Raw genomic sequence first — 23,306 nt, 5'->3', positions numbered from 1 at the left:
AAGAATATGTGAGTAAGGGAGAAGAAATGTGTTAAAAAAAAATAAGTATAATTAATTCATAGAAGGAAAGGGTCAGTATGACCTACACTTCAAGGATCAGGAAGGAAGTAGATGGTCTTTAAAAGTGAGAAATATAAAAGGCTTCCAGGAGGAAAGAACATTATAAATAGAGACCTGGAAGCCTGAGAAGCTTGAACGTTTGGAGCTTCAGGCAGAATTCTCCAAACTGAGGTCAAAGTTTAACAAGAAAGTAAAGGAGGAGGACACGTGCCCATGGTGAAGGCCTTGAATGCCACGTGAAGGATGGCCCCTGAAACTCTGGTCAGTCACAGGCCTCATCTACACATTTAATTTTGTCAGATGTAAGGGAACTAATTGTTCATTTTTATGTGTGTAAACAATCATAAAACTTCAAAAAGTAATGTCTAGTGAAATAATTCATATCCATTTAAAGCTATTATTAATATTTCCTTTTCCAATTGTAATATAATAGCTAGAAGATACTATTGAAATATATTTATGAAAAGAGACAAAACCATGAAATACTTGTAACTTCTACACTCAGCCCTTTTTTTAATATCAATCGAAAAATACATCAAAACATAAGTGACCAAAAAGAGTTTTAAAATAAAAAATAAACATTTTTAATAAATTATGATACAGGGTAATTTGTAAAGATAATGGCTAAAATATATATATTTTATATACAACAAAGAAATAAATCATTTTCTTTAAAAATTGTTTCTTGTAAAATTAAATAGAAAAAATAATCTAAATGCATTCAATATACTTTGAAAAGTAAGCTTTCATTCAAAGATTGAATCAGAAGAAACATAAAGGCATACAAAATGAAAATACTATCCCCCAACTCACAAATAGAACTAGCAGTAGGGAAAAAAAAAAGGAGAAAACATCAAACATAAAAAAGGAATGTAAATAAATTAACAAATAAATTTATAAGATGTGATCAACAAACAGGAAAGATACTCTAGGAAATCTGGCTTTCAAGATATTTAAGAAAAAAAAAGTTAATGTCATCAAAATCTTATACTCCTATCTGCTCAATGAAGCTCAAAGAGGGAGAAAATTAAGCTATAAAATCTATAGTAATTAATGTTAAAGATGGGATATGTGAATAATCTCACCCTAACACAATAATAATTTAAATCATCTAAGAAAATTTTCTCTTCACTTCAATTTGCTCCTTTTCTCAAATTTGAAGCTCTTTACAAATTTTAAAAGAAAAACAAAATGAAAAATTTTATTTATCAGGATAAGCATTTTTTAAAAAGATAAATAATATTTAAAGATGGTAAAATTCAAAATGATGTTTCTGACTTTACTGTAAACTTGAAATCAATGCCTACTAAAGACAAAAAACTGACAACCAAAATTAACAACTATTTTGTCTTTCAAACTCATGTTTATGTTTTAATTGCTGTTAAGTAATTTGAATATGAATATGCTCTACTGTAGTATGGATGACTGGTTTCTAGTCTTTTAAAGAATGAGACCCTTATAATTATCAACAATTTTCAAAGATCCTCTCATGTGACATATGTATACTATATTAAGTAATATGAGTCTATAAAGCTTTATGAAATATCAAAAAGAATAGCATGTAAACTAGACACACACAAATGTACTTCTCTATAGACAGTAGCTGATCTGCCCATGATTTAAGGACTCCTTTCAAAACTCAATAACCCTTCAGAGGTATCAGAGTCACTGAGTAGGAACCACTAATTCAGAAGTCAGTTTAAAAAGGACATAACCCATTCATATTTGTTTGGTACTTCATAGTTTACAATAGGGTTTACACACCAACCCTGAAAGATAGACAAGGAAGGTATAAGAATTTTCATTTTACAAATAAGAAGATGGAAGTCTAGAGTGACTAAGGAAATTGGTGAAGGTTACACAGCTTAGTAAAGGAATTCCTATTAGATAGCAGGTGTTCTTATTACTAATTCAATGTTTTCATCTCTTACAACTTACTATTCATCTGGTCATGGAAGCATAAAGAAATAATTTTTATAAAATCATCCTAACAAACTTTAACCAACAATTCAGAGAGAGAAACAAATATATTTTGACTTATATCTTTTTGGACCATCGAAAACCTTGGCTACAATTCTACACAATAATCATTTTTAGGGTATTAAAGCAAAAAAAAAAAAAAAAAAACACAGTCAAAATGAGCCAAGATATGCTAAATAAATAAGCCTGCTTTAGAAAAGTGTTATAAACTAGGAAGATAACAAATTTCCAAATATTACAAAATGTTTAAGTCTTAATTTTTTTTAAACTTAAACTTTGTACTTGTCATTTCTAAAGACATTAATCTAATAAATCCAATTGTCTGGTGAATTTGTTAATGACCTTAACAAGATCAGGTAAGCGCTTTAAAATGCATTAACACAATTCATTAATTAGTTAAGAGGAAAAGTATTCCATTTTTAGAACATTAATAAGGTGATACGCAAAAGAATGTGGAAAATATTGACTGAAGGTTACTAGAAGAACTACAAACAAAAAGTCAAGAAATTGGAGATGAAACACGTTTTAAAGCATATTGTTCTAGATTTTAAAAGACGGTCATAATACTTTTTTAAGGTGTGATATTAAAATGATGTTTCTTTTCTCTGCCTCTTTCCAAAGAACCATAAAAAAGCAAATTAAAATAGTGATGAAATAAAACGCTCACAGGTTTGTATCTCAGTGCATCTCTGTAGGATCCAAACAAAGCAGCCTGTGCCCTAAGAAAGGCCCTAGCTACTCCATCACCCGTAGCTGTAGACTGCTTCTTCAGTTTATTTTTCAAGGCCGAGACCTGCATAACAGAGAGGAACAGTTAAATTAACACTTCAGAAATTGGTACAGCAAGGTACGAACCCAATCATCAGGCAAACCACAGTGTCTGCAGGTCAGCCAAAAATTCATCCTCCTCCCTGACAGCTTATCTTTTTAACTGCAGAGAGCACCTGCTGGTCTGTTAATTGAAAGGAAAGGAGGAAAGGATAGTACCGTGCTAATGCAAATTGGTTTATGCTCTCTTTTTTTTCCCAAGGCCTCTTGACATAAATAAGCTTTAATTATTTTACAGTAAACTGCTTGTGAGCCACTTTTCTGCAGATTTTTAGCAATTACAACATGTGTCTACTTGTTTTGAGATGAAGCTCGTTGGGTATCATTCATTTGTGCTATGTAAGGTTATTTGTTACAGGTCCTCCAGGATCAATTACTATTTAATTTTATTTTTAGAAGCCTCATATGCATATATAATTTTCCAGTCATTTGTTGAATAGTTTTTGTTATTAGATAAAAAGAGGGGAGAGAAGATAAAGTTATTGAGCCCATTCCATGAGTGCAGAATTTTATGCAAATACTATACATTGTCTCATTTAATCTTTACCATAGTCTTCTAAGAAAAGCATTCAGATCCCCAATAATAAATAAGGACACAGGGGCACAAAGATGAAGATAATTTGCCCTTACTATGCAGCTAGTAAGTGGCAAAGCTGTAATGTAAACTCTGTGTTCTGTCCAGCTTTTTTCCACTACCACATGCTGGGTTTGAGTTCAACGTCATTGTTTCATGAACCAGTAACAAGATTGAAATACTAATGTTTTTAATTCAAAGAAAAACCTATTATCTAGGAATCTGCATAATTTTAAGAGGCACTTAAATTTGTCATAATTTTTCACACATTTTCTGTCCTTTAGTTTCAAGTGCTATGTTATTTTAGAGAATCATATTATTTATGAACAGCCCTTAGTTAGGTGAATTTTTAATTGAGATCATACTCCTGATATAAACTCTTTATTTTTTAAGGGGAAGAAGATATAATACATTCCTATACATCCAATTCACTTCACCAATTCTTTTAACACAAGAAAACCCCACAGTCAACACACTTAAAAATATTGATTCCCATATACATTCCTTGTCAATGCTTAAAACAGAAACATGTGAAGTTGTGTAACAATTCTGTTTTCTTAAGAAAAAAAAAACAAAACTGGTGAGACAAATTCTGGTTAGATTGCTCCCTTACTAGAGCATGTTCTTATCCTTATCAGATAACAAAATAACCTCACTTCTCCTTTACATACGCATGCAAGAAGGAATATTTTTATTTCTTTATGCAAGTAGTCCTGACTACTCTTGTAGATGATGATTGTAATTGAAGTGTCAACCTAATTAACAACTAAACTTTGAATAATGCTAATGAGAAATGAACGCAACATCAGAGGAAAGACCAGCTCTACAGGTGATAAACCTTCACAGTAGTGACATTTTCCAGTGTAAAGTCACAGTTACTGTGATCTGATCAAAGAAACAGACCCCCATTGGGTCCAATTATAACCACAGTTTTGAAAAAATTATTGAGTTATGATGTTCATAATCTATGCAGAAAGGCCTTTGCAGTATAGGTCTTCTCCCCATAGCTGTGATCTTTTCAATTTATATCCAAGCTCCACAGATTCAGATAAAAGTTTAAAGCCTAATTCATTTAGCCCACAAAGTGCATAAACCAGGATTCATTTAAGAGGGAGTTTTTATTATTAAAATCTAACCTCAATAAATGCACATTTTTAGGTAATCCACATATTCAAACAAAAATACACTTGAAGGCTACAAAAATAAATCTTCTGATTAATGCCGTTTATTCTGAAATTTGTAATAATGTTATTTTTTTTAAGTTTCAAGTGCTTTTCAAAAACCAAAACAATGAGAATGAATATCAATACATGTATTTAATTATTGCCCCCCCATAAAAAGGATTATATTGGAAGGAATGGGATTCCATCTTTCAAAGTAGTGTAAAAAGTAAGTGGTTGGGGATTTTTTTTTTTTTTTTTTTTACATTAGAAAATAAAAAACCTAAAAAAGTCACACCTTGAATCTTGCAAAAGAAAATTCCTCAAAGTATACTTTTATAAAACACAAAATTGACAATTCGGCTATCCACAAAGCAAGGACACAGGATTCTAAGGACAATCATAGCACACATGCTCACAGAGAACGGAGGCAAGTCAGACCACTCCTTGGCCTTTATTACACCAAATACTTGACTGCATAACCGCTGCTTGAGTTATCCAGGAGTATTAACCACACCGCCACAAGCCCTTCCTAACCAAATAATAGATACGAGGCCTTCGCTTCCAAAATTAGTAGTCAATGATAGTTCCTGAGCTCCCTGTGAATATACAGAAAATAGGAAAGAAAAAGAAAATACGTGATCTAGAGCTGTGTTACCCAATAAGGTAGCCATTAGCTACAAAAGCACTTGAACTGTAACTCATCCAAACTGAGATTTGCTCTAAGTGTAAAACAGACATTGTAATTGGAAGACTTAGTACAAAAAAAATTTCATTAATAATTTTTATCTTATTACCTTTTGAAACAATATTTTAAATATAGGGTTAAATAAATCATATCATTAAAATTAATTTCACATATTTCTTCTAACTTTTTAACGTGGCTACTAGAAAACTTGAAATGACCTATGTGGCAAAACATAGTATTTCTATTGGGCAGGGCTATTCTACATGAGCATACTATCTAATTTCATACAGACAGGTGAGACTAAAAATTGCCTAGCAAGAAATCTGGTCACATTTTTCCTTAGCCTATTTCTACACTATTTCAGCTTTTGCAGACTACACAAGTTTCTCCTTGACCTATTCTAGTGGGCTTTCACTGTCAGTAGGTCTGAGGTTGTTCCTGTCCTTGAAAGACCAGAAGAGCAGCGGAGTTAAGCATTCCTATATGCACAAATGAATACTCAAAAATAGTCTGTAAAAATGAAATTGTCTTTAAAAATCAGTTTTAGATATAAGAATATTAATCTAATATAAAATAATTGTGTCAACCTTGCTGTTTCCCTGGCCTTTAGATCACTGAAGTAAATTATCACCAGTTACCATTGCCCTTTGCAGTTTTTATCTATGAAAACAATAGTGTCTCTTTTGCACTTTTTCAATACCTAGTCTGGGAAATAGAATTTTCTGCTTTAATTTACGAACTTCTAAGTTTAGTTATGAAATAAGTGTATATCTTCCCATGAAATCCTAAAACTTATAGTCACATATAACTGAATTCAGAAACGCATTCAGATGCTTAGTCATACGTCTGTTATAACACAATCCTATTTATACTAAAAAAGTATCAATTGTTTTTTTATTCTTGAGAAAGTAAACTAGCCTCAACCTCTAATGGCTAAATATTACTTCAAAAAAAAAGTTAAACAGTGAAAAGAAACTTCAGAAATAAATATCATTTCATTGTTCTTATCAAATGTTTAAATTCCTTTCATACAATGATAATTTAGGCCTCTAAACAGCCATCCGCGGAAGGAATTATAACCTATATTTTAGCACTGTGGGAGTTCACTGCAGCATGAATCTATTATCACCAATTCTCCACTTTTAGCCTCTTAGCTTACTATGAACAAAAGGAGGGAATTACATAAGTAAACATAACAAAAGGGTATAAATTAAAAGGGTGCAAGCCATGTGCACAGAGTCTGAGTAAGGAAGTAACTATGCCAACCAGGAGTAAGTCAGGAAGTGAGAGTATATAAAGGAGCTGAGTTTTTCAGAGAAGTGAAAGATTTTTGTCTTACCTGACTTCTACATGTGTCTTTGCAGTGAAAATAAATTAACTGCTACACCTAGAAACTTTAATTTTACTTTTTAGGATCACAAAGAGAAAATCAGCATAAGGAGAGAAAATAAAAAGTCAGGTTTCAGAAATAATATTTACATAACCTGCACAACCTATAACACCCCTATGATGTTTTTAAATATCTCCTTTCATGTAACTAAACTGTACTTTGGAGACGATGTACATTCAGAAAAGTTAAAGTTTCAAATAATCATCTACTTTAGAACAAAGTCATGAAGTTAAAACCTTTTATTCTCTCATGAAATGTATTATGGCTATCATATGAATTGGTTATTAAATCCCTACATTTCTTTAACCTTTCTAATGTTCAGGTTTTTTTAAGAAACAAAATTAACACTTCCCTCCTAATACAATTTTCTAACAAGCCTGTATTTGAGGATTAAAACAGTAACCTTTAATATTTATTAAATGAAAAGCATATGACACACTTGCCTACAGGGGGTATCGTTACATTGCTTCTTTGTATGCTTAAATTGCCTAGCAAACCCTAACTAATATGGCAGCGTGTACAGCTATTTTTCTTTCAGAGGCATTTTAAAATTAAGGCAACCAAAAGTGTTCTCCTCCTTACCTCAAGCTCAATGTCATGCCTGTGTCACTTCAATTCATCCAGTTGCTCAAACAGGAACATTGTAGGTTCTCCTTGACAATTCACCCTTTGTCATCCCCCATATGCAAAAGATTGCCAAGCCCTGCCAGTTCTACCTCTGATACAGGTTTCAAATCTGTCCACTTTTCTCTAAATCCCTGCCGTTAATTATCAAGTTCAAGTAACTACCATCTTTTATCTCAACTACTGAAAACGGTCTCCTATCTGATCTTCCTGCTTTATTTCTTATACCCAGGAATCTTCAGGACCCAGTATCCACGACGATATTTTTTTAACTCAAAGTGGATCACACTATTCCTCTGCTAAAAATCTTCACTAAATTTCCAATAAATTCCAAAGGTCTTTAGCAAGGACGACGGGTGTTTTGCGATCACCCCGCCTCTCTCGACAGCCTACCGTTGCAGAGCTCTCTCCTGTCCACCTCGCTAGCGCTATGTTGGCCTTCTCTCCATTGCTTGAATTCGCCGACCTCTTTCCTGTAGCAGAAACTCGGTACGTGCTCCTCCTCCTCCTCCCACTTTGCTTGGCTTACTTGTGCTCATCATTTAGGCCACTTCTGCAGAGAGACATTCCCGATACACTGAGCACCATGGCTGGACCACAAAAGGCTGGCCTGAGTTTGCTGACTGCTGAGAATGGCATCTCGGCTTGGCTAAAATTATTTTCTCTTCAGCTTACTTGTAGCGAAAAGGGTTATCAGTCCAACAACACCCATCCTCCCCTTCTTTGGTAATAGAAATCCTAAGTTTTGACTGATGCATACTTTTACTTAGCTAGGATAACCCTGCTGTTCCCCATCACTTCTTGTGACTTGGTATGGCCATATGGCTGGGTATCAAATGGAATGCGATGTGAGGAATGTGACACTTTCAGACTATGACCCTAAAAGGATAGAAGGAACTTTCCCTGGATTCCCCCATTTCTTCTGTGGCAAAGTAGACATAGAGTAGTAGGACAGCTACCTTAAACCTGGAGATGGATGCTAAGTGTTGGGAATGGCATAGTTGCCCCACAGCGCTGGACAACTTACTTCTTAATTGTTATACAGTGGAGAAATCAGTTTCTATTTTGATTTAAGAGTGAATGTTTAGGTCTCTCTGTCACAGCAGTTTAGCCTGTACCCTAATTAATATACTACCTAAAGGGGAAACAAACAGTTTAAAGGACATATGAGAGATACAAAATAAGAATATAAACCAAGCTCCTGACTGTTTCCATAGTTTCTCATACTGGTGTAGCACCTGAAATCTAATCCTCAATGCAACTGGCACAGCATCAGGTTCCCGCCAGGCCATAAGAAAAAAATAAGTCACAGGCTCGCAGCCTTTACTATTATGCTCCAGCAGAAGAACACTTGAGTTCTCAAGAGTCTACGCACTAGCATGTAAGACAATTCCTTGCTGCACCACAGAAGCACAGCTTCTTTTTTTCCCCTTGCATCAATGAACCTAGAACAGCTACAACCTGCCTGTGTGCCCCCGTTATTGTCTGCCACTGTACCCTGTTCCTTTTATTCATAACATTTGTCTCAATTTGTAATACTAGACGAGTGTTTGTAAACACAATGTAAGCTCCATAAATCAGGGAATCTAGTTTACTCGATCAGAATATCTGTGATGGAGCCCAGGAATATAATTAATTTAAAAGTTCACCAGGTCAATGTTATATCAGCAAGATTTAGGAACCACTGTTGTGACAGTGCTCACAATATTACATGCAAAAAATTTTCTCTAATATGAAAAAGTCAAGGATTTTAAAGGACTAGAAAAAAATCAGAAATCATTTTAAAAGCAGAAAATCAAGATTTACCTTATTTTTTAAAAAAAATATGTATTAGCAGTAAGAAGAGAGAAGCATGCTATTAAGATAATACAGCAGGGGAAAAAAGACATTAGAAGAAAGACTGGGTAATTTTCTTGAAAATGAAAAGCCATGAGAAAGCCAAGAAACTCATAAGCACTTAAAATCCCTACAAGTAACAAACTATAAATCAACTTTAGAATGGCAAAAGTACAGAGACATAAAGAGGGGGATTACTAAAGCATGGATCATTGCGGTAGGAGAGACAGATTTCTCTAATTCACTTGAGAGAAAACAACAAATATCTTATAAATGTTTGGAATAACAGTTAAGATTTTGGGTTTTGTTGTTTTGCTTTGTTTTGTTTTTGCATTTAAGGTTTATATTTTAAAAACAACAATGAAGAAAACAGTAGAGAAAATAGCAAAATTTATAGTAGTTTACCTACAAACAAACAAAAAAACTATTCTGTTAATAGTCACATCTCTGAAAATAACTATTTAAAAGAACAGTGCATTTCCACGGACATTCAGATTACTGTACAGAGGCACAATGATTGCAATCATAATAGGGTCTCCTTTTCCAGAGACAGTAAATAAAAGGTTGCACTCATTGTCAAAAAAGTATATTTTAAATATGCTTCAAGATTCTTATTTTCATTATTACAAAAATCAAATGAAAGTATCTTTATAAAATGTTCTAGGAGGCAACTGTAAACAGGGAGTTTAAAAGCAAAGTTCTATTACAAAAAGAAAAATAAGCTCAATTACATATCCCTTCTGATCATTTATCGAATGACTACTATTTACGCAGCACTGTACCACGGCCATGTGGTGGGGGCAACACAAAACTAGATGCCTGAATTTTAACAGCTGGACATTGAGAGAGTGAACATGACTATATTCTCCAGGGGCAAACTGAAAGAAATGTGTCTCCTGAAGTCTACTCTACGAACTAAATAAAACGTTCTCCAAATTACTCTAGAAGCTCAATGAAATTGTGTTATCTTTCTAACCTGGCCACCCTAGAAATATGCTAGGAACTTCACTTACCATTAAATACTATAAGGATTATAACACAGCTGTGGCAAACCTGGAACTAATATAATATTCTCTGGGGCCTTTTTTTCCCCTTTATAACATATATTACGACAATTTAACATGTTAAACTTTCATGTTAGATTAGAGAAAATATTCAATGAATTAAACATTTCTATTGACAAGTTGCATGGTTGTAAGAGTGTAATTTTTTATATACTTTTTTATATTTTAAAAAGTTGATTTAAAATTTTTCCAAAGAAGCCAGTTCTTTCCCAAACTTATTCCCAAATTAATAAACTCATGAGAATGTAGACATCCAAAAATCTTTAAAGTCAGGGTTTTAGGGGTTTTCTACACTTATTTAGGCTTTTAATGATTTTTGGTGATTCAGAGCATTTTGTGTCTTTCCTTTTTATATCACAATAAAATCATTAACATATTCTTAATATGATACTTGAAAACTTCACTATAACATGCACAGTATTTTAGGTAACATCATTTTACAATAAAGTCTTTTCAATGTCTTAGTAATTAATCATACTTCCCACCAAATATAGCTATCCTATAAGATAACTGTTGTCTACAGTGAATTGTACAGTAACTCTTAAATGCACCATATTTTCTACACACGCTCACAGCAGAAAATAGAAAATGATTTTCCAATAGTATTACATACATAATAAAATTTTTAAATCAGTGCTGAAAATCCTAACTTAAATCAAATAGATCATATTGATATTTCTTTAACAGATCAGAATAGTGAACAAGCTTCTATATTAAATTTTAAATGAGTTACTCATTATATTGAATATCACATTTACATGAGAGGGATTATGGTCTAGCGTTTGGGGCACAGGTCTCAGAATCAACCCACATGAACTAAAGTTCTACGTACACATTGAACAGTATTCTTTCTGTGCCTTGATTTTCTTATGAAGTAGGAATAAGCATATTGACCTATCTCAGAGTATATTATTTTTTTTAATCTAATGGGTTAAAATTATTTAAAGACAGTTACGCAATATAGGTCAAAATTCACTTGCCTGTTGTAATGAGTACTCTAACGCATGTAACTTCTTCAGATGTCAATTATAACCTGCTTTTATCTAGAGGAGTTAGTTTATAATTGTTTAACTTAATATTCAAATAAGGATAGATTTCTTAAATCTTACTATAATTCTGATTATTAGCTTAATTTTGCAATAAATGGGTTACCCTATTTTGAAATAGTAACAATTCTCCTAATTACTTTAAAAAATGTTCATGATGATAGAAACTAAAGTGAGCAGTAATGCCTCAGAAATACAACATTTGAAATTATTATGTAGTTAAACTAAATTTGTGCATATATTTGGAATGGGAGGTTTCAATTGTGTATTTTCTTAAATTAAAATGAACTCATTAGAGTTTCAAATGTTGTATTTAGTACAACTGATTCTGTATTCCCAGCCTCGTAAACATACCACAATAAAACTAACTTTGACTAATACTGTTAGTTAGTCCCCAAATTTACCTCTTTTATTTCCAAACAAACTACGTATGTTTGAAGGTGTCTATATGGCAGAGCCACTAGAAAAATAAGTCATAATATATTCACAGACAAAAACTAAAAAAGAGTATTTTAATGGATCTAATGCCTTTAAAAGTTATCCCATGTAATAATCAATATCGTTAAAATCACTCCCAATAAAATATTTGTTTTTTTCTTTTAATGATCCAAATCTATAGTGAAATGATGAAATAGAAAAACAAGTGTTCTTGTCAGAAGACAGGAAGAGAGTTGTTCCCCCTCCCTTAAGGAAAACAAAGGATTCCTGAAAGCTTTGCCCTGATTTATTTTTCCAATTTTAAATACCTTAAGAGTAGCGGAACTGCTACTGGCATGGTAGTATTTCTAACAGTCAATAAATCTAAAATATTATGTGTGAATATTGGAATGAAGCCATTAAGAAGATTACAGCATGCAACACAGCAGAGGGTCCACAGGAAAAAAGAACTAGTAATTCAGGACAACTGTGACCACTGACCTCTGAACAGCCAAGACCACTGGTCAATGTGACACAATAATAGAGTGCACATGCATAGAAAGTCATCTAGCCTGTAAGTATAATTTAAGTGCTTTGGTGAATGATTTTAAAAGGCCCCCCATTTAAATCTCAGTTAACTTATTAAACAATCAAACAATACCAAAAGTAACATTTTTTCAGGCTTCAAGTATATTTTATTAATTCAAATCAAAGAAAAAACATTCAGTAAGATCATTTGTGATTTTAACATGTCTTTTTAAAACATTTACAATTGTAAAACTGTGATGAGATACTTCATCATATTTCTTCCAGAACTATAAGATATTGCTTTGGAAAACTGATGAAAAAGTTAAATTTATTAGAGATGGGTTAAACAATCACTTAAAATATTTTTAGAAAATTACTATTACTTCAAAACATCTCATACTTTCAGTAAATGGTCCTTGCTCCATCTCAAAACTATTTTGACTTGTCCATTCTTCAAATTTGTCAGCTAAGTCTGTGGCCCTTCATTTCAAGCATATATTTAATCAATTTACACCACCATGCAGTGTTCCTTCTTATTTATATATTTTTAAATATTTCAGTTATGTTTAGTTGTACTGTTGCTTATAAGGAAACTACAAGATGGCTCCTTCTGTCATTTTATTTAGACTTTACATTTGTAAATATTATTTAACTTCCCCATACATTTAAATAAATGTTTTAATTACCAAACTGATTCTACTAGAAAAGTAGTACTTCTCAATTAAAAAGGAATCGCTCATCAAAAATTAAATTTTAAAGTTGTTTTTCTCAAAGAATCATCTATCACTGAAGTAGATCATAAAACTTTTAATATCATATACAGAAAAGCTGAATTTCTTTCTCATTCTTCTTCCTTTTTTTTAATAAACAATCCTTTTTCCTTAGGGCATTAACACTAGGAAATACATGCACATAAGGAAAACATTCATAAAAGTTGAGATTCTATTTTCTTAATTATTTCTCTATCCAGTGAATAACACTTTGATAGATTTCTAAATGAATTACTCTAATCATTTCTAGCAATTTCTGCGAAATTTTATAATGAGGCGATCTAGTTATAATGAGCTAAAAAGTTAATGTAATTTTTCACTGGCCTAGGTTTGAATTTGTTCACACATAGCATAAATTTTAGTATAGTAAGATAAAGCAGTTCAATTTTAATGTGCTTCAAGGTCAGCAAGTATTTTAGGTTATTTATGGGCATAAATGACCTGATTTTTACTTTAAAACCATATTTTTCCGGGGCTGGCCAGTGAGCTCAGTTGGTTAGAACAGTGTTATAACACCAAGGTCAAGGATTCGGATCCCCATAATGGCCAGCCACCAAAAAAAAAAACCCCAAAACAACAATAAAACCATATTTTTTACTATCACTAGTCATAAGAAGAATCAAAGCTAGTATTACTGTATTTTTTGAGTTTGGATTTTTAAATTCACTTTTTCACACTCCTTAATAATGGATTTCATATTATTGAAAAATATATTCTGAAGGGGTTTTTATTCGCAAATTTTAATATCCTTGAAAAGAATGAATACTTTGATTTTTTTTAAATAGGAGTTATTTAAATTTAGAACTCTGTTATAAAGATATTTTTAGACAGCCATTAAAATATATACAGAAACAGTACTAATTTTCATTTTTGCCCTGTACTAAAGAATACAAAGGCCAAAAAATGTTCTTTTGGAGACTATTTAGCATGAAATACAGAATATGTCCCATTATAAGCTGCAGACACACACTCACACACACACACACACACACCCTCTGCAAGATCAAAGACCAGAAGAGAACTGGCACTTAATTTATCAGCCTTTACAGACAAAAGACAGTTTTCGTCATTTCAAAAGGATCAGATGTCTTTTATGACAAACTGGGTTTGCAGTTTAATTTACAAATAGAATTCTAAGTAAGCAGTCTTTGCTCTGCCAAAGCAAATGACAAACAGTGTAGGTTTTCATTCTTGTGGCCCTCAGCAGGATAGAAGAGATTAAAATAAAACTGAAATAATTTAGAGAAAACAAATAAATGTTTCAGAAAGTTGAGGGAGATCAAAGACAGAATTTTCTGACCCCAACTGTACAAGCATTTCTTATTATATTGACCAGTAACATCAGATCATTAATTAAAAGGAAAAGCGCTGGCAGGTGGCAGGAAAGCAAAAGCCGGTAATTGGCCCCCTTCTTCTTCTTGCCTTCAAAAACTCTCTCATTCTTTTGCAAGACATGCCACTAGGCAGACAGAAATGCCTACTTTGTAACATAATGATTAAGATGAGATGAAGAGCCTTACATTTAAAGCAACTCTGCCTAATGAATGCATCTAGCTTTTTAATTATGATCCTACTTTTACAATAAGGAATATGATGTTTCATTCAACATCCCAAAAGGTAAAAATATTAAAAATAGAATCTACATTGATAGCTCTCACACCCCAGCATACACCCAACCCTTTTATTTCAGATAGAAAAAGTGGGGAAAATAACTGTTACTAATTCAAAGGTTCAGGATAAATATATATATATGTTCACCACAAAATATCCTTCAGACTTACCACATCACTTGGTACGTTGCTCAAGTCATTAAATGGTGATTCTAAAGTGTTTGTGTCAACGTTTAACATAACCACATCTTCCAATGATTTGTTTTTCACTCTCTGTTTAAAAAACACAATTATGATTAAAAACCTTTGTACATTTTCCTTACAAATCTATGATGAGCTTGCAAACATGGAAAAATACTATTTTAATGCACAGGCTAGGGAAAAGAAAAAAGAAAAATCCTATATTATAAAAGAACATAACTTTAGTTTCTGAGAACGGAAGTTTGATTACAATCCATTCAAAAAGACTCAGTAAAAACGCTTAAAATAGAATAAGTATTCATCTAATACTGAATATAATTCAACTAACAAAGATCACAACAAAAACTTATTTTAAAATAGGCACAGTTCCATCAAACTGTAATAACTTATATCAAAATTTGTCAATTGAAGTTCAATCCCATGATGCAGGAGTTTGTGGCCAGCTGTATACCCATCTTTAGCATAAATCATATTGTAGGGATAACACAAACCATAACTATGACTATAGCATTAAACTACATTTTAAGTTAATAAATATTTTCTCTATATTTCCATACCAATAGGTATACATTGATGATAAGAACTTCAACTTAAATAACAGAAAACAACAGAGAGGACAGTAAAAGTAAATATTGTTAGAAGCATTTCTCACGTGAATTTCAGTATAAAGAATCAAATTGAACAGCCTATCAAATTGACTATCTTGACTTATTTACTCATAAGCTTAGTCAAAATAATCAAATTATCTAAATATGTTCACAAGTTATAGTATGAGGGGGTCTTCAAAAACTTCATGGTAATATCTGTATTATCTTTTAATTCTATTTTTCCATGAACTTTTTGAAGTAGCTTGATAAATATGATTTTATCAGATTTTTCAGCCTTAAATAAAGGAAATATTTATGGCTTATTTTTCATATTTAAACCAATATGTATACTCAAACAAATCTTATAATTCTATAGCAAATAGTATTATTTCTCAGTGATAAGGTGCTCCTTAATGAAATACATTCACGAATTCAGAATTTCATAAATGTATAGGTCCAAATAGCAATAGGGCAATAATTAACTTCAGTACAGTAATTTTAAAAGTGACATTCTACAAAAATAGTTATTTTTGAAAATTGTTTAAATACCTTACATTTTAAATTGGCCAAACCATTTATTTTAGGTTGGTTATAACTGAAATTTCTCTTAGCCACTTAGCATTTCCAATCTTTGAATATTAGGTAGAATGTTAAATTTGCTAGGGAGATGGGAGTATTGGCTAGAGCGTTTCTATGTGTTAAAGCTATAAGGTCCCTGTACAGTGTGGATTCTCAGGGGGACACTTGATTCTAAAAACCTGTCTTGTAAAAGACGTTAAAATTATTAAAAAGATGGCCATTTTTAAGACTACCAGAGAATTACTTACAGTGATATTATTGATAATACTGCAAAAACATTTATAAATACATTCATTTCTTTTCCTTTCCATGCATATACATATATGTAAAAAAGGTTGAGATACATAAATACGTTATTTTAAATACATAAATGTTGTTACAATAGTAACCTATTTTATAAGCAAAAATATGTTTATATTGATGGCATTTATATGGAAAATGTATGTCAAAATTTTGATTTCCATTTCATTTTTAGTTGTCCTGATTACAGAAACTGTAAAGATACTCCAAACACCTGATGTATTTTTTAAGGGATGAAGAGTTAATCTAAACAGACTAGGACAGTGCTTATGTGACCCCAAAATGTTTTGTGATGACACTGACACTAAACTCTAAAGGAAATTTGGTTAATAGGACATCTGCCCTTTTTAAAAAATTGCTCTTAGTTTTAAAAAGTCTGATAATAGCTAAATATTGGATTTTGTTCAAGGGACCACTCAATAAGAATAGAAGAATGTATACATTTGAAATCAATAAATCAGAGCCCCTAAAATAAGAACAATTCTATATAAACAAAAAAGGAAAAAACAGTATGTAATTTAAATTTTTTAAAAGAAAATTTGGATAATTATCAGTATTTTATCTATTTTTTCTATCCAAATCAGGCTTCACCTATTTTTTTCTAAATAGGCGTGGAAAATCACACAGCATATAAATGGTATCTCTTTTTTATGTCATAAAATTATGAGATACAAAATTAAGAGTAAAAAAAGTTTTCAAATTTGCCATTTTCTTCAAAAATAAGAAAATAATACTGAACGTAGACTGAAAAGCTTATTAAGAACAATAGTAAGGTGTTAAAGTTAGTAACACATTTTCATTTAACTCTTGTATACAATGTGGCTACAAACGTACATTACGCACATTAATGCAAAGAAATGACACAATGGCAGCAAGCACATGATCTTACAAAACTGTGTCAACATTTTATTTAGAGTCCTCAGTAGCTCAAAACAAATAAGATAAACCTTGCATTTGTATCTTCCAGTAATTTATTCCTCATCACCTAAAGCCTTAGTCTGCTTAGACTTTATCCCTAAAATCTAGTTTTTATGGAGAACAAAATGTCTTTATCCTTTATTTTAGAAGCAAATTTATATTTTAAAAATTGATGTTTAGCCATCTTTTACTCACAATTACATAAAAAAATGAAAAGAAAGATTTTAAAGAACATTAATTTTATGTCTTTGAACAACTATGCTTAGAAGTTTTTATAGAAGTGATAAAATGTGTTGAACTGTCTAGACCAAGAGAGAGAATAAGAAACTATTTTGATCCTTCCTAAAAATAAATAAATAAAGGTTGTAATTGCCAAACAAAATGCAAAAAATTACTCAGCTCAGTCTCATACATTACATACGTAAGTAGCTATATCTGTATTTCAGTTACACTATTTTTATAAGACAGAAAAGCAGAGAAGATAGAAATTTTGTTGAAAAAAATCTGGCTAATAATGACGTAATAAGACTGGAACTGCAGGATGAATATCATCTTACAATAGATTAAGAAGGAGGTTACTAAATGGTACCCAACCGGTTCAAAAAAAGTCCTGAAGTTCCTAGTATACCTTCCCATTCACCATTTAATCAAGTAAACCAAATAAAGCTCACTATTAAGGCACTTGGATAATTACAGTGTATAAAAAGTACAGAGATTTCAGCAAATCTAATCATGGTTCTAAATATTTTCATTTAAAATAGGAGCCAATTAAAAGTTAGAATGTACCATTTCTCCAAGACAAAAATTTTAAGGAGTAAGTAATTCTTAAATTTGCTGCTTAAAAATAGTAGTGATTTTCTCTGTAAGTGTCCAATAAATATATGATAAATTTGATTAAATATGTAAAATATGTACCCCTTTCATAGTATTTTGGAAAAACCAAATCATTTGTTTTAAAAGTTGATGTAGAATCATTCCACAAAATAAATAATATAACATCAACAGGTACCATCAACAACTTTAAATATTTTTCAGCTCTATAAATGAATACATTGTAAAAATACATATTTTACTAGATACATTAAATAAGGAGAGACTTGTATACTAACAAAAAAATCAAATTTGATGACTCTTTTTAGAAAAGAATCTAACCATGGTTAGATTTTGTATAAAGTCAAACAACTGATGGATAAAATGATAGTCATATATTCCATGATGTAATACCAGATTAAATACCTATTCATTCATGTTTTAGTTAATATAATTTGTCCTTTTACTGCAATTACCTTGGGATGTAAGAACAAGTTTTCTAAAAATGAATAAGATATAAGGAGCCATAAAGCTATCCAGCCCAGACTTCAGTATTAAAAACAAACCTAATAAATAAATTCATTGAAATGTATTCTTTATTAATGGCGAAGCAAATAAAAAATGTTGCCCTAGCATTCTGCGAAAAGAAAAACATGCCCAAAGCTAAAGCACAGATAGAATTCTATAATCCAGGCCTTGTATAGGGGCATAACTCCTAATATGAACCTCAGTAGTTGTAAAACATATCAACAGAATCTTCTTTAATCAAAGTAAGGACTGATGGTGTATACAGTCACAAGAACTAATACGAAAACCGAATCTAACTCATTTAGGTTGCTCATTAGAAACTGGGTTAAAATGCAATCTGCACAACCAGTAAAAGAGAAGTTTATTTGAATAAAACTGAAATTATCCAGCATAATGATGCCACTAAACTAACACAAGTCTTTTGTTTTAATCCAAGCCTTTTGTTAACTTTTTTAGATGCTAATCTAACAAGAAGTCCTCTCTGGAAGTCTTACTGACTTCAAGTTCAAGGTGATTAACCACAGGAATAATTTAAGTGACAAAAATCATTTTGGAATGATGTGGTCACACTGGGAAACAAATTACTAAATTTTACATCCCCAACAGGACTGACAATTAAAACTTAAAAAAAAAAAAAGCTATATTCTAATTTATTTAAAAGTTCCTGATAAGTATGTTAAAACCACATTTTGAAAAAGCATACCGATAAAATGGTACATAATGAAGTTTGTAAAATAAAAGTGTTTCATTTTATGACTCCTAAGTATGTAAATTTTGACTTCCAAAATATAGACCTGAAAAAGAGATAGAAAAAATATTAAGCTGCCATAAAGAAAGTGGTTCATCAAGGACTAACGGTCTTAGAATTTAAAACTTACCATATGATGTCTACCAAGTAAAACCTATTTTCATGGGTTGCATGCCATTGAAAATGGCCTTTAAGTATACTAATTTAAATGAAATTATTTCAATGATACCTTTTTTAAATTATCATTTAATTATACTCTGAATATAAAACTAATCTCTGTAGTATTCAATTGATATTCCCTCACAACAAAACAGTTTTAACTATTATTTTTATGAGTTAATTTTATCACTATCTCAGGTCTAAAAGATACTCACCTCTATGAGGCTGGAGTGTATTCCAATCAGGTATGGCATTGGGGCACTAAATTAAAAATATATATGTATAGATTCACATAGTTCATTAAAACTGAAACAACAATATAAGTAATTCAGAATGTTTAAAAAATTAAATTTATTAAATGTTCAGTTCCAGCATAGCACATTATAGATATTCAAAATTATTCAATATATAAAACTCAAATTTAATCTTTGAAGCCAAGTGGCCATTAATATATTTAAAATAAGGTTGGTTTATATAAAAATCACAAAGTCATTTTTCATTAGATCAAGAGTTGTAATGCCTAAAAAACTTTTTTTTAATTTAAGAAGAATATCAGGGTCTAGGCCATAGTCTGAATTGAATCTTTTCCATAAACCTCATAGCAAATATATCCTAAATAATCATCAAGTTTATTTACATATCTTTTGCACATCTTTTCATATTCAATTAAATTCTTATTTCTATGATTTTCTTAATATATCTTCATTGCTTTATGCCTACTATGTCACCAAATATTTATTGAGCCAGTCAATGAGTCAGCAAATATTTACTGAGACATATCGTGCGCAGGCACTGTTCTGAAATGGGAGGTGCAAAAGTGAACAAGTTCTTCCCCTACTGTGCTATTTTTCACCTCATGGACCTTGTCTTGAATTTTACAAATTCAGATTTATCCCACTTTTACTTTTATTAATAAAATAATTTTAATAGTGTAAAAATACTCAAATATGGGTAAAAATGATCGTGAATTAGTTAATTCAATACATGATATTTGGAGTATACCATGTGGCCAGGTCTTGGAATAGGGGCTTGGGAACATTAATAAACAATAAAGACGGAATATATTCCTTGTGGAACTTATACTCTAACAGAGAATATAGACATTAAACAATTTTTAATATGTAAAATCAAAATCACTAGCAATTTCAGAAATATTTCTCATGAAGTACAAGAAGGAAATTATTCAACTCAACATTTCAAAACTATTATCTGACAGGAAAACAGGAGAAGAGACAGATGTTTACAAAGGTGAATAAACAGCTATTTAAAAATAAAACATTTTTTGGCAACTCTTATCTTTGTGCTTTATTAATGCAAACCTTTTCTGTTAACATAAACAGATAATACTGTTTCTCAAAGGATTTGCAACATTTTCTAAACATCACTGTCATTATTAGAACAGCGCTGTCCAAACCCTACATATTCACTCTGCTATTAAGAACCAGTAATAGATAAAATAGGGACCTTGACAGACCCAGAGATTTCAAAGCAACCTCAAACAGTTCCAAATTTATTTAAAGATGGCTAAATAGTAACTTATATATTCAGAATTCACAAAAGAATATTAAAGTTCTTATTTTGCTCCTTATTAGCCCATACATTCTAGTTCATTACTTCTTATTGTACTAGATTCTAATTACCAGTTGTCTTTGCCTTTTGTAGCTTTGTTCCTTTTTTTTTTTTTTTTCTTTTTAACTTATATGCAACGGACCATCTGGAATTGATCTGATATTCTGGATACTTCATTTGACTGAAAGTCGAGAACTATTTATTGGCCTTGATATCCTTAAGACCTAACAGATTTTCTGTCTTCAAAAGGAAACGGGGGAGACAAATGTGGACTGTTCCACTTTAGCTTAAATAAGGGAAGGCCAGTTACTTCCCTAGTTCAAATTTTCATGCCTGGAATTCCTTCTGGGACTCCAAAGAAGACATAAAATGCACATCATTAACTATTCTGGGCTTCCACAACCCGGTTAGTCAACTTTCACAAAACAAGCTAGGTAACTTCCACGATATTAAATATGTCGAGCCCTCCCAATATCCAAAATAGTATAAAGTCACTGCAAATTTCCAATTTGCCCCAGGTTAGGCTATTCTATCCACAAGATTTAAAATAAAGAAAAGTCTCTCAAATTTCTAAGCACATTTTAACAAAAGTGTGTTAATCAAAATATTTAAATTAAGCCTTCTAAAAATAATAATTTTTATGTCCATTTTACAGATGTTGGAGGAATATTCAGTGGATCAGTATCACAAAATAAGGGCCAAAACTGCTAAATAACCTATTGAAATCCTAAGAAATACATCTAGAAAAACACTTTTAAAACTTTATGAAAGCTACTTATCTTTTGTAAACAATAAATGTACAGAAATTGTTAAGCTAGAACAAAAAACTTCAATCAAAGTTCTTATGCAGAACTTAAAAGTAACTTGCAACTTTTTTTTATGGCATCACTGGGTATCTCTGCATGTTTTTTTCACACTAATTTCTAACAAAATCCAAAGCATACAGGTATTAGAACTACAAATATTATTAACCTAGAGCATAATTTCCTAAAATAATTATAATGCTTTGTAGAATATAGAGTTAATTAAATACTTGTTTCTTTCTCATGAAAACTGGATTGTGTACATCCTAATATGAAATCAGCTAAATCTCATGATAAGTAATTTTGCAACCCTAGCTGAAATTTCCTAATTAGATTAGGGTGTTAATAAGTCAGGAAGAGATCCTTGGCAAAACAGATGTTTTACCATCCATGTGCAAAACTGTCCTAGATCTTTCCGTCAATGAAATTATTTTGCAAATATAAGATACAGAAGGCTCTATTATGACTGTCGCTTCTTCTAGGTAGCAATTAATCTTTACTCAAAAATAGCCTCTGTTTTTTCTTTTTAGGTTTTCTTTCAAAGAGCCACCCATGATATAGACTATAACAGTATAGGGCTGTCTAAAGAACATAATTTTCCATTTTTTAAAAAAACTATTTTCTTAGAAGCTAAATCTGTTCCTTTAATAGAAAGAAGAGTCAGATAGATAGCCCAAATAAAAAGAGTAACTCAACCATTCCGTGAACAAATAATAAAGGATTATAATTTTACTGGTCCTAGAGTCACACTATCTCCTATGTGTTTATGGACTTAGATGGGTTAAGAATATCTGGCAACATCATAGACTTGCCACATTAAAGTACTCATGTAGGTTAGTTAAGGGAAAAATGCAGATTGTTACTTCCTCCCAAGACCCTTTCCTAACCAGCCAGTGAGTGTGGGCCACTTCTTCCTGGTGTCTCCACCCATGGTTCTTCTGTATGCCGCTGCTATAGTACTTATAGTTATGCAGTATTACTCTGTGCTCTGTGTGTGTGTGTCTGTACATGTATATGTATGTGTGTATTTCTTCCTATCTGTGAATTTGCAAGGGCAGAAATTGTCTTACTCATTATATTACATATTCACAGCTTGGCAAATAAGTGTTCACTAAATGTGTGACGAACCATGTATGGACGGATGAATGCATGAATGAACTAGCAAAGTGGCGAGGCTTTATCAGTGGTCCAAGATGTGATACTCATCCATGGTCACAAAATGACATTATGGCTCTTCACAGTCTATGCCATGCCAGAGCTACCTGGTGCAAAAACAGAAATACTTTGTGGAACTAGAATTACCTCAAATTTGGAAAGCCCCAGTCACGCTGAAGAATTTGCAAAGATATATCTACTCCTATCAACCATCTTGATGCTATTTTTGAACTGGAATATAAAAAAATTATTTATCCAAAGACCATGAGATGGGAGGAATAATCTACAATGTTGTTCTCCCTGTTGCATATAGATCAGTATGATTCTAACCTCAAGGATGCAAAAGGAAGAAAACCATTTTCCCTAGGAAAATA

General features: G+C 31.6%; 1 protein-coding gene across 5 annotated transcripts in view; it reads right to left on the bottom strand.

Moving 5' to 3' along the window:
* DENND1B (DENN domain containing 1B) overlaps window positions 1-23,306 on the bottom strand; it is a 256,636-nt gene that overhangs the window by 74,262 nt on the left and 159,068 nt on the right. For 4 of the 5 annotated variants that reach the window (XR_010024876.1, XM_063114157.1, XM_063114158.1 and 1 more), the window contains 3 exons: window positions 19,621-19,666; window positions 14,747-14,848; window positions 2,708-2,833 (listed from right to left, as the gene is read on the bottom strand). Coding sequence is in view for 4 of the 5 variants with exons in the window: in XM_063114157.1 (XP_062970227.1) it covers window positions 2,708-2,833; window positions 14,747-14,848; window positions 19,621-19,666 (274 nt within the window). In the remaining variant the exon portion in view is untranslated. The remainder of the gene's footprint in view (window positions 1-2,707; window positions 2,834-14,746; window positions 14,849-19,620; window positions 19,667-23,306) is intronic. The other variant, XM_063114160.1, reaches the window with a different exon arrangement.

The sequence above is a fragment of the Cynocephalus volans genome, chromosome 11 (assembly GCF_027409185.1).
Source record: "Cynocephalus volans isolate mCynVol1 chromosome 11, mCynVol1.pri, whole genome shotgun sequence".
In the NCBI taxonomy this organism is placed as follows: Eukaryota; Metazoa; Chordata; class Mammalia; order Dermoptera; family Cynocephalidae; genus Cynocephalus; species Cynocephalus volans.
Note: the sequence above shows the minus strand (reverse complement) of the source record. Positions and strands in the feature narration are given on the sequence as shown.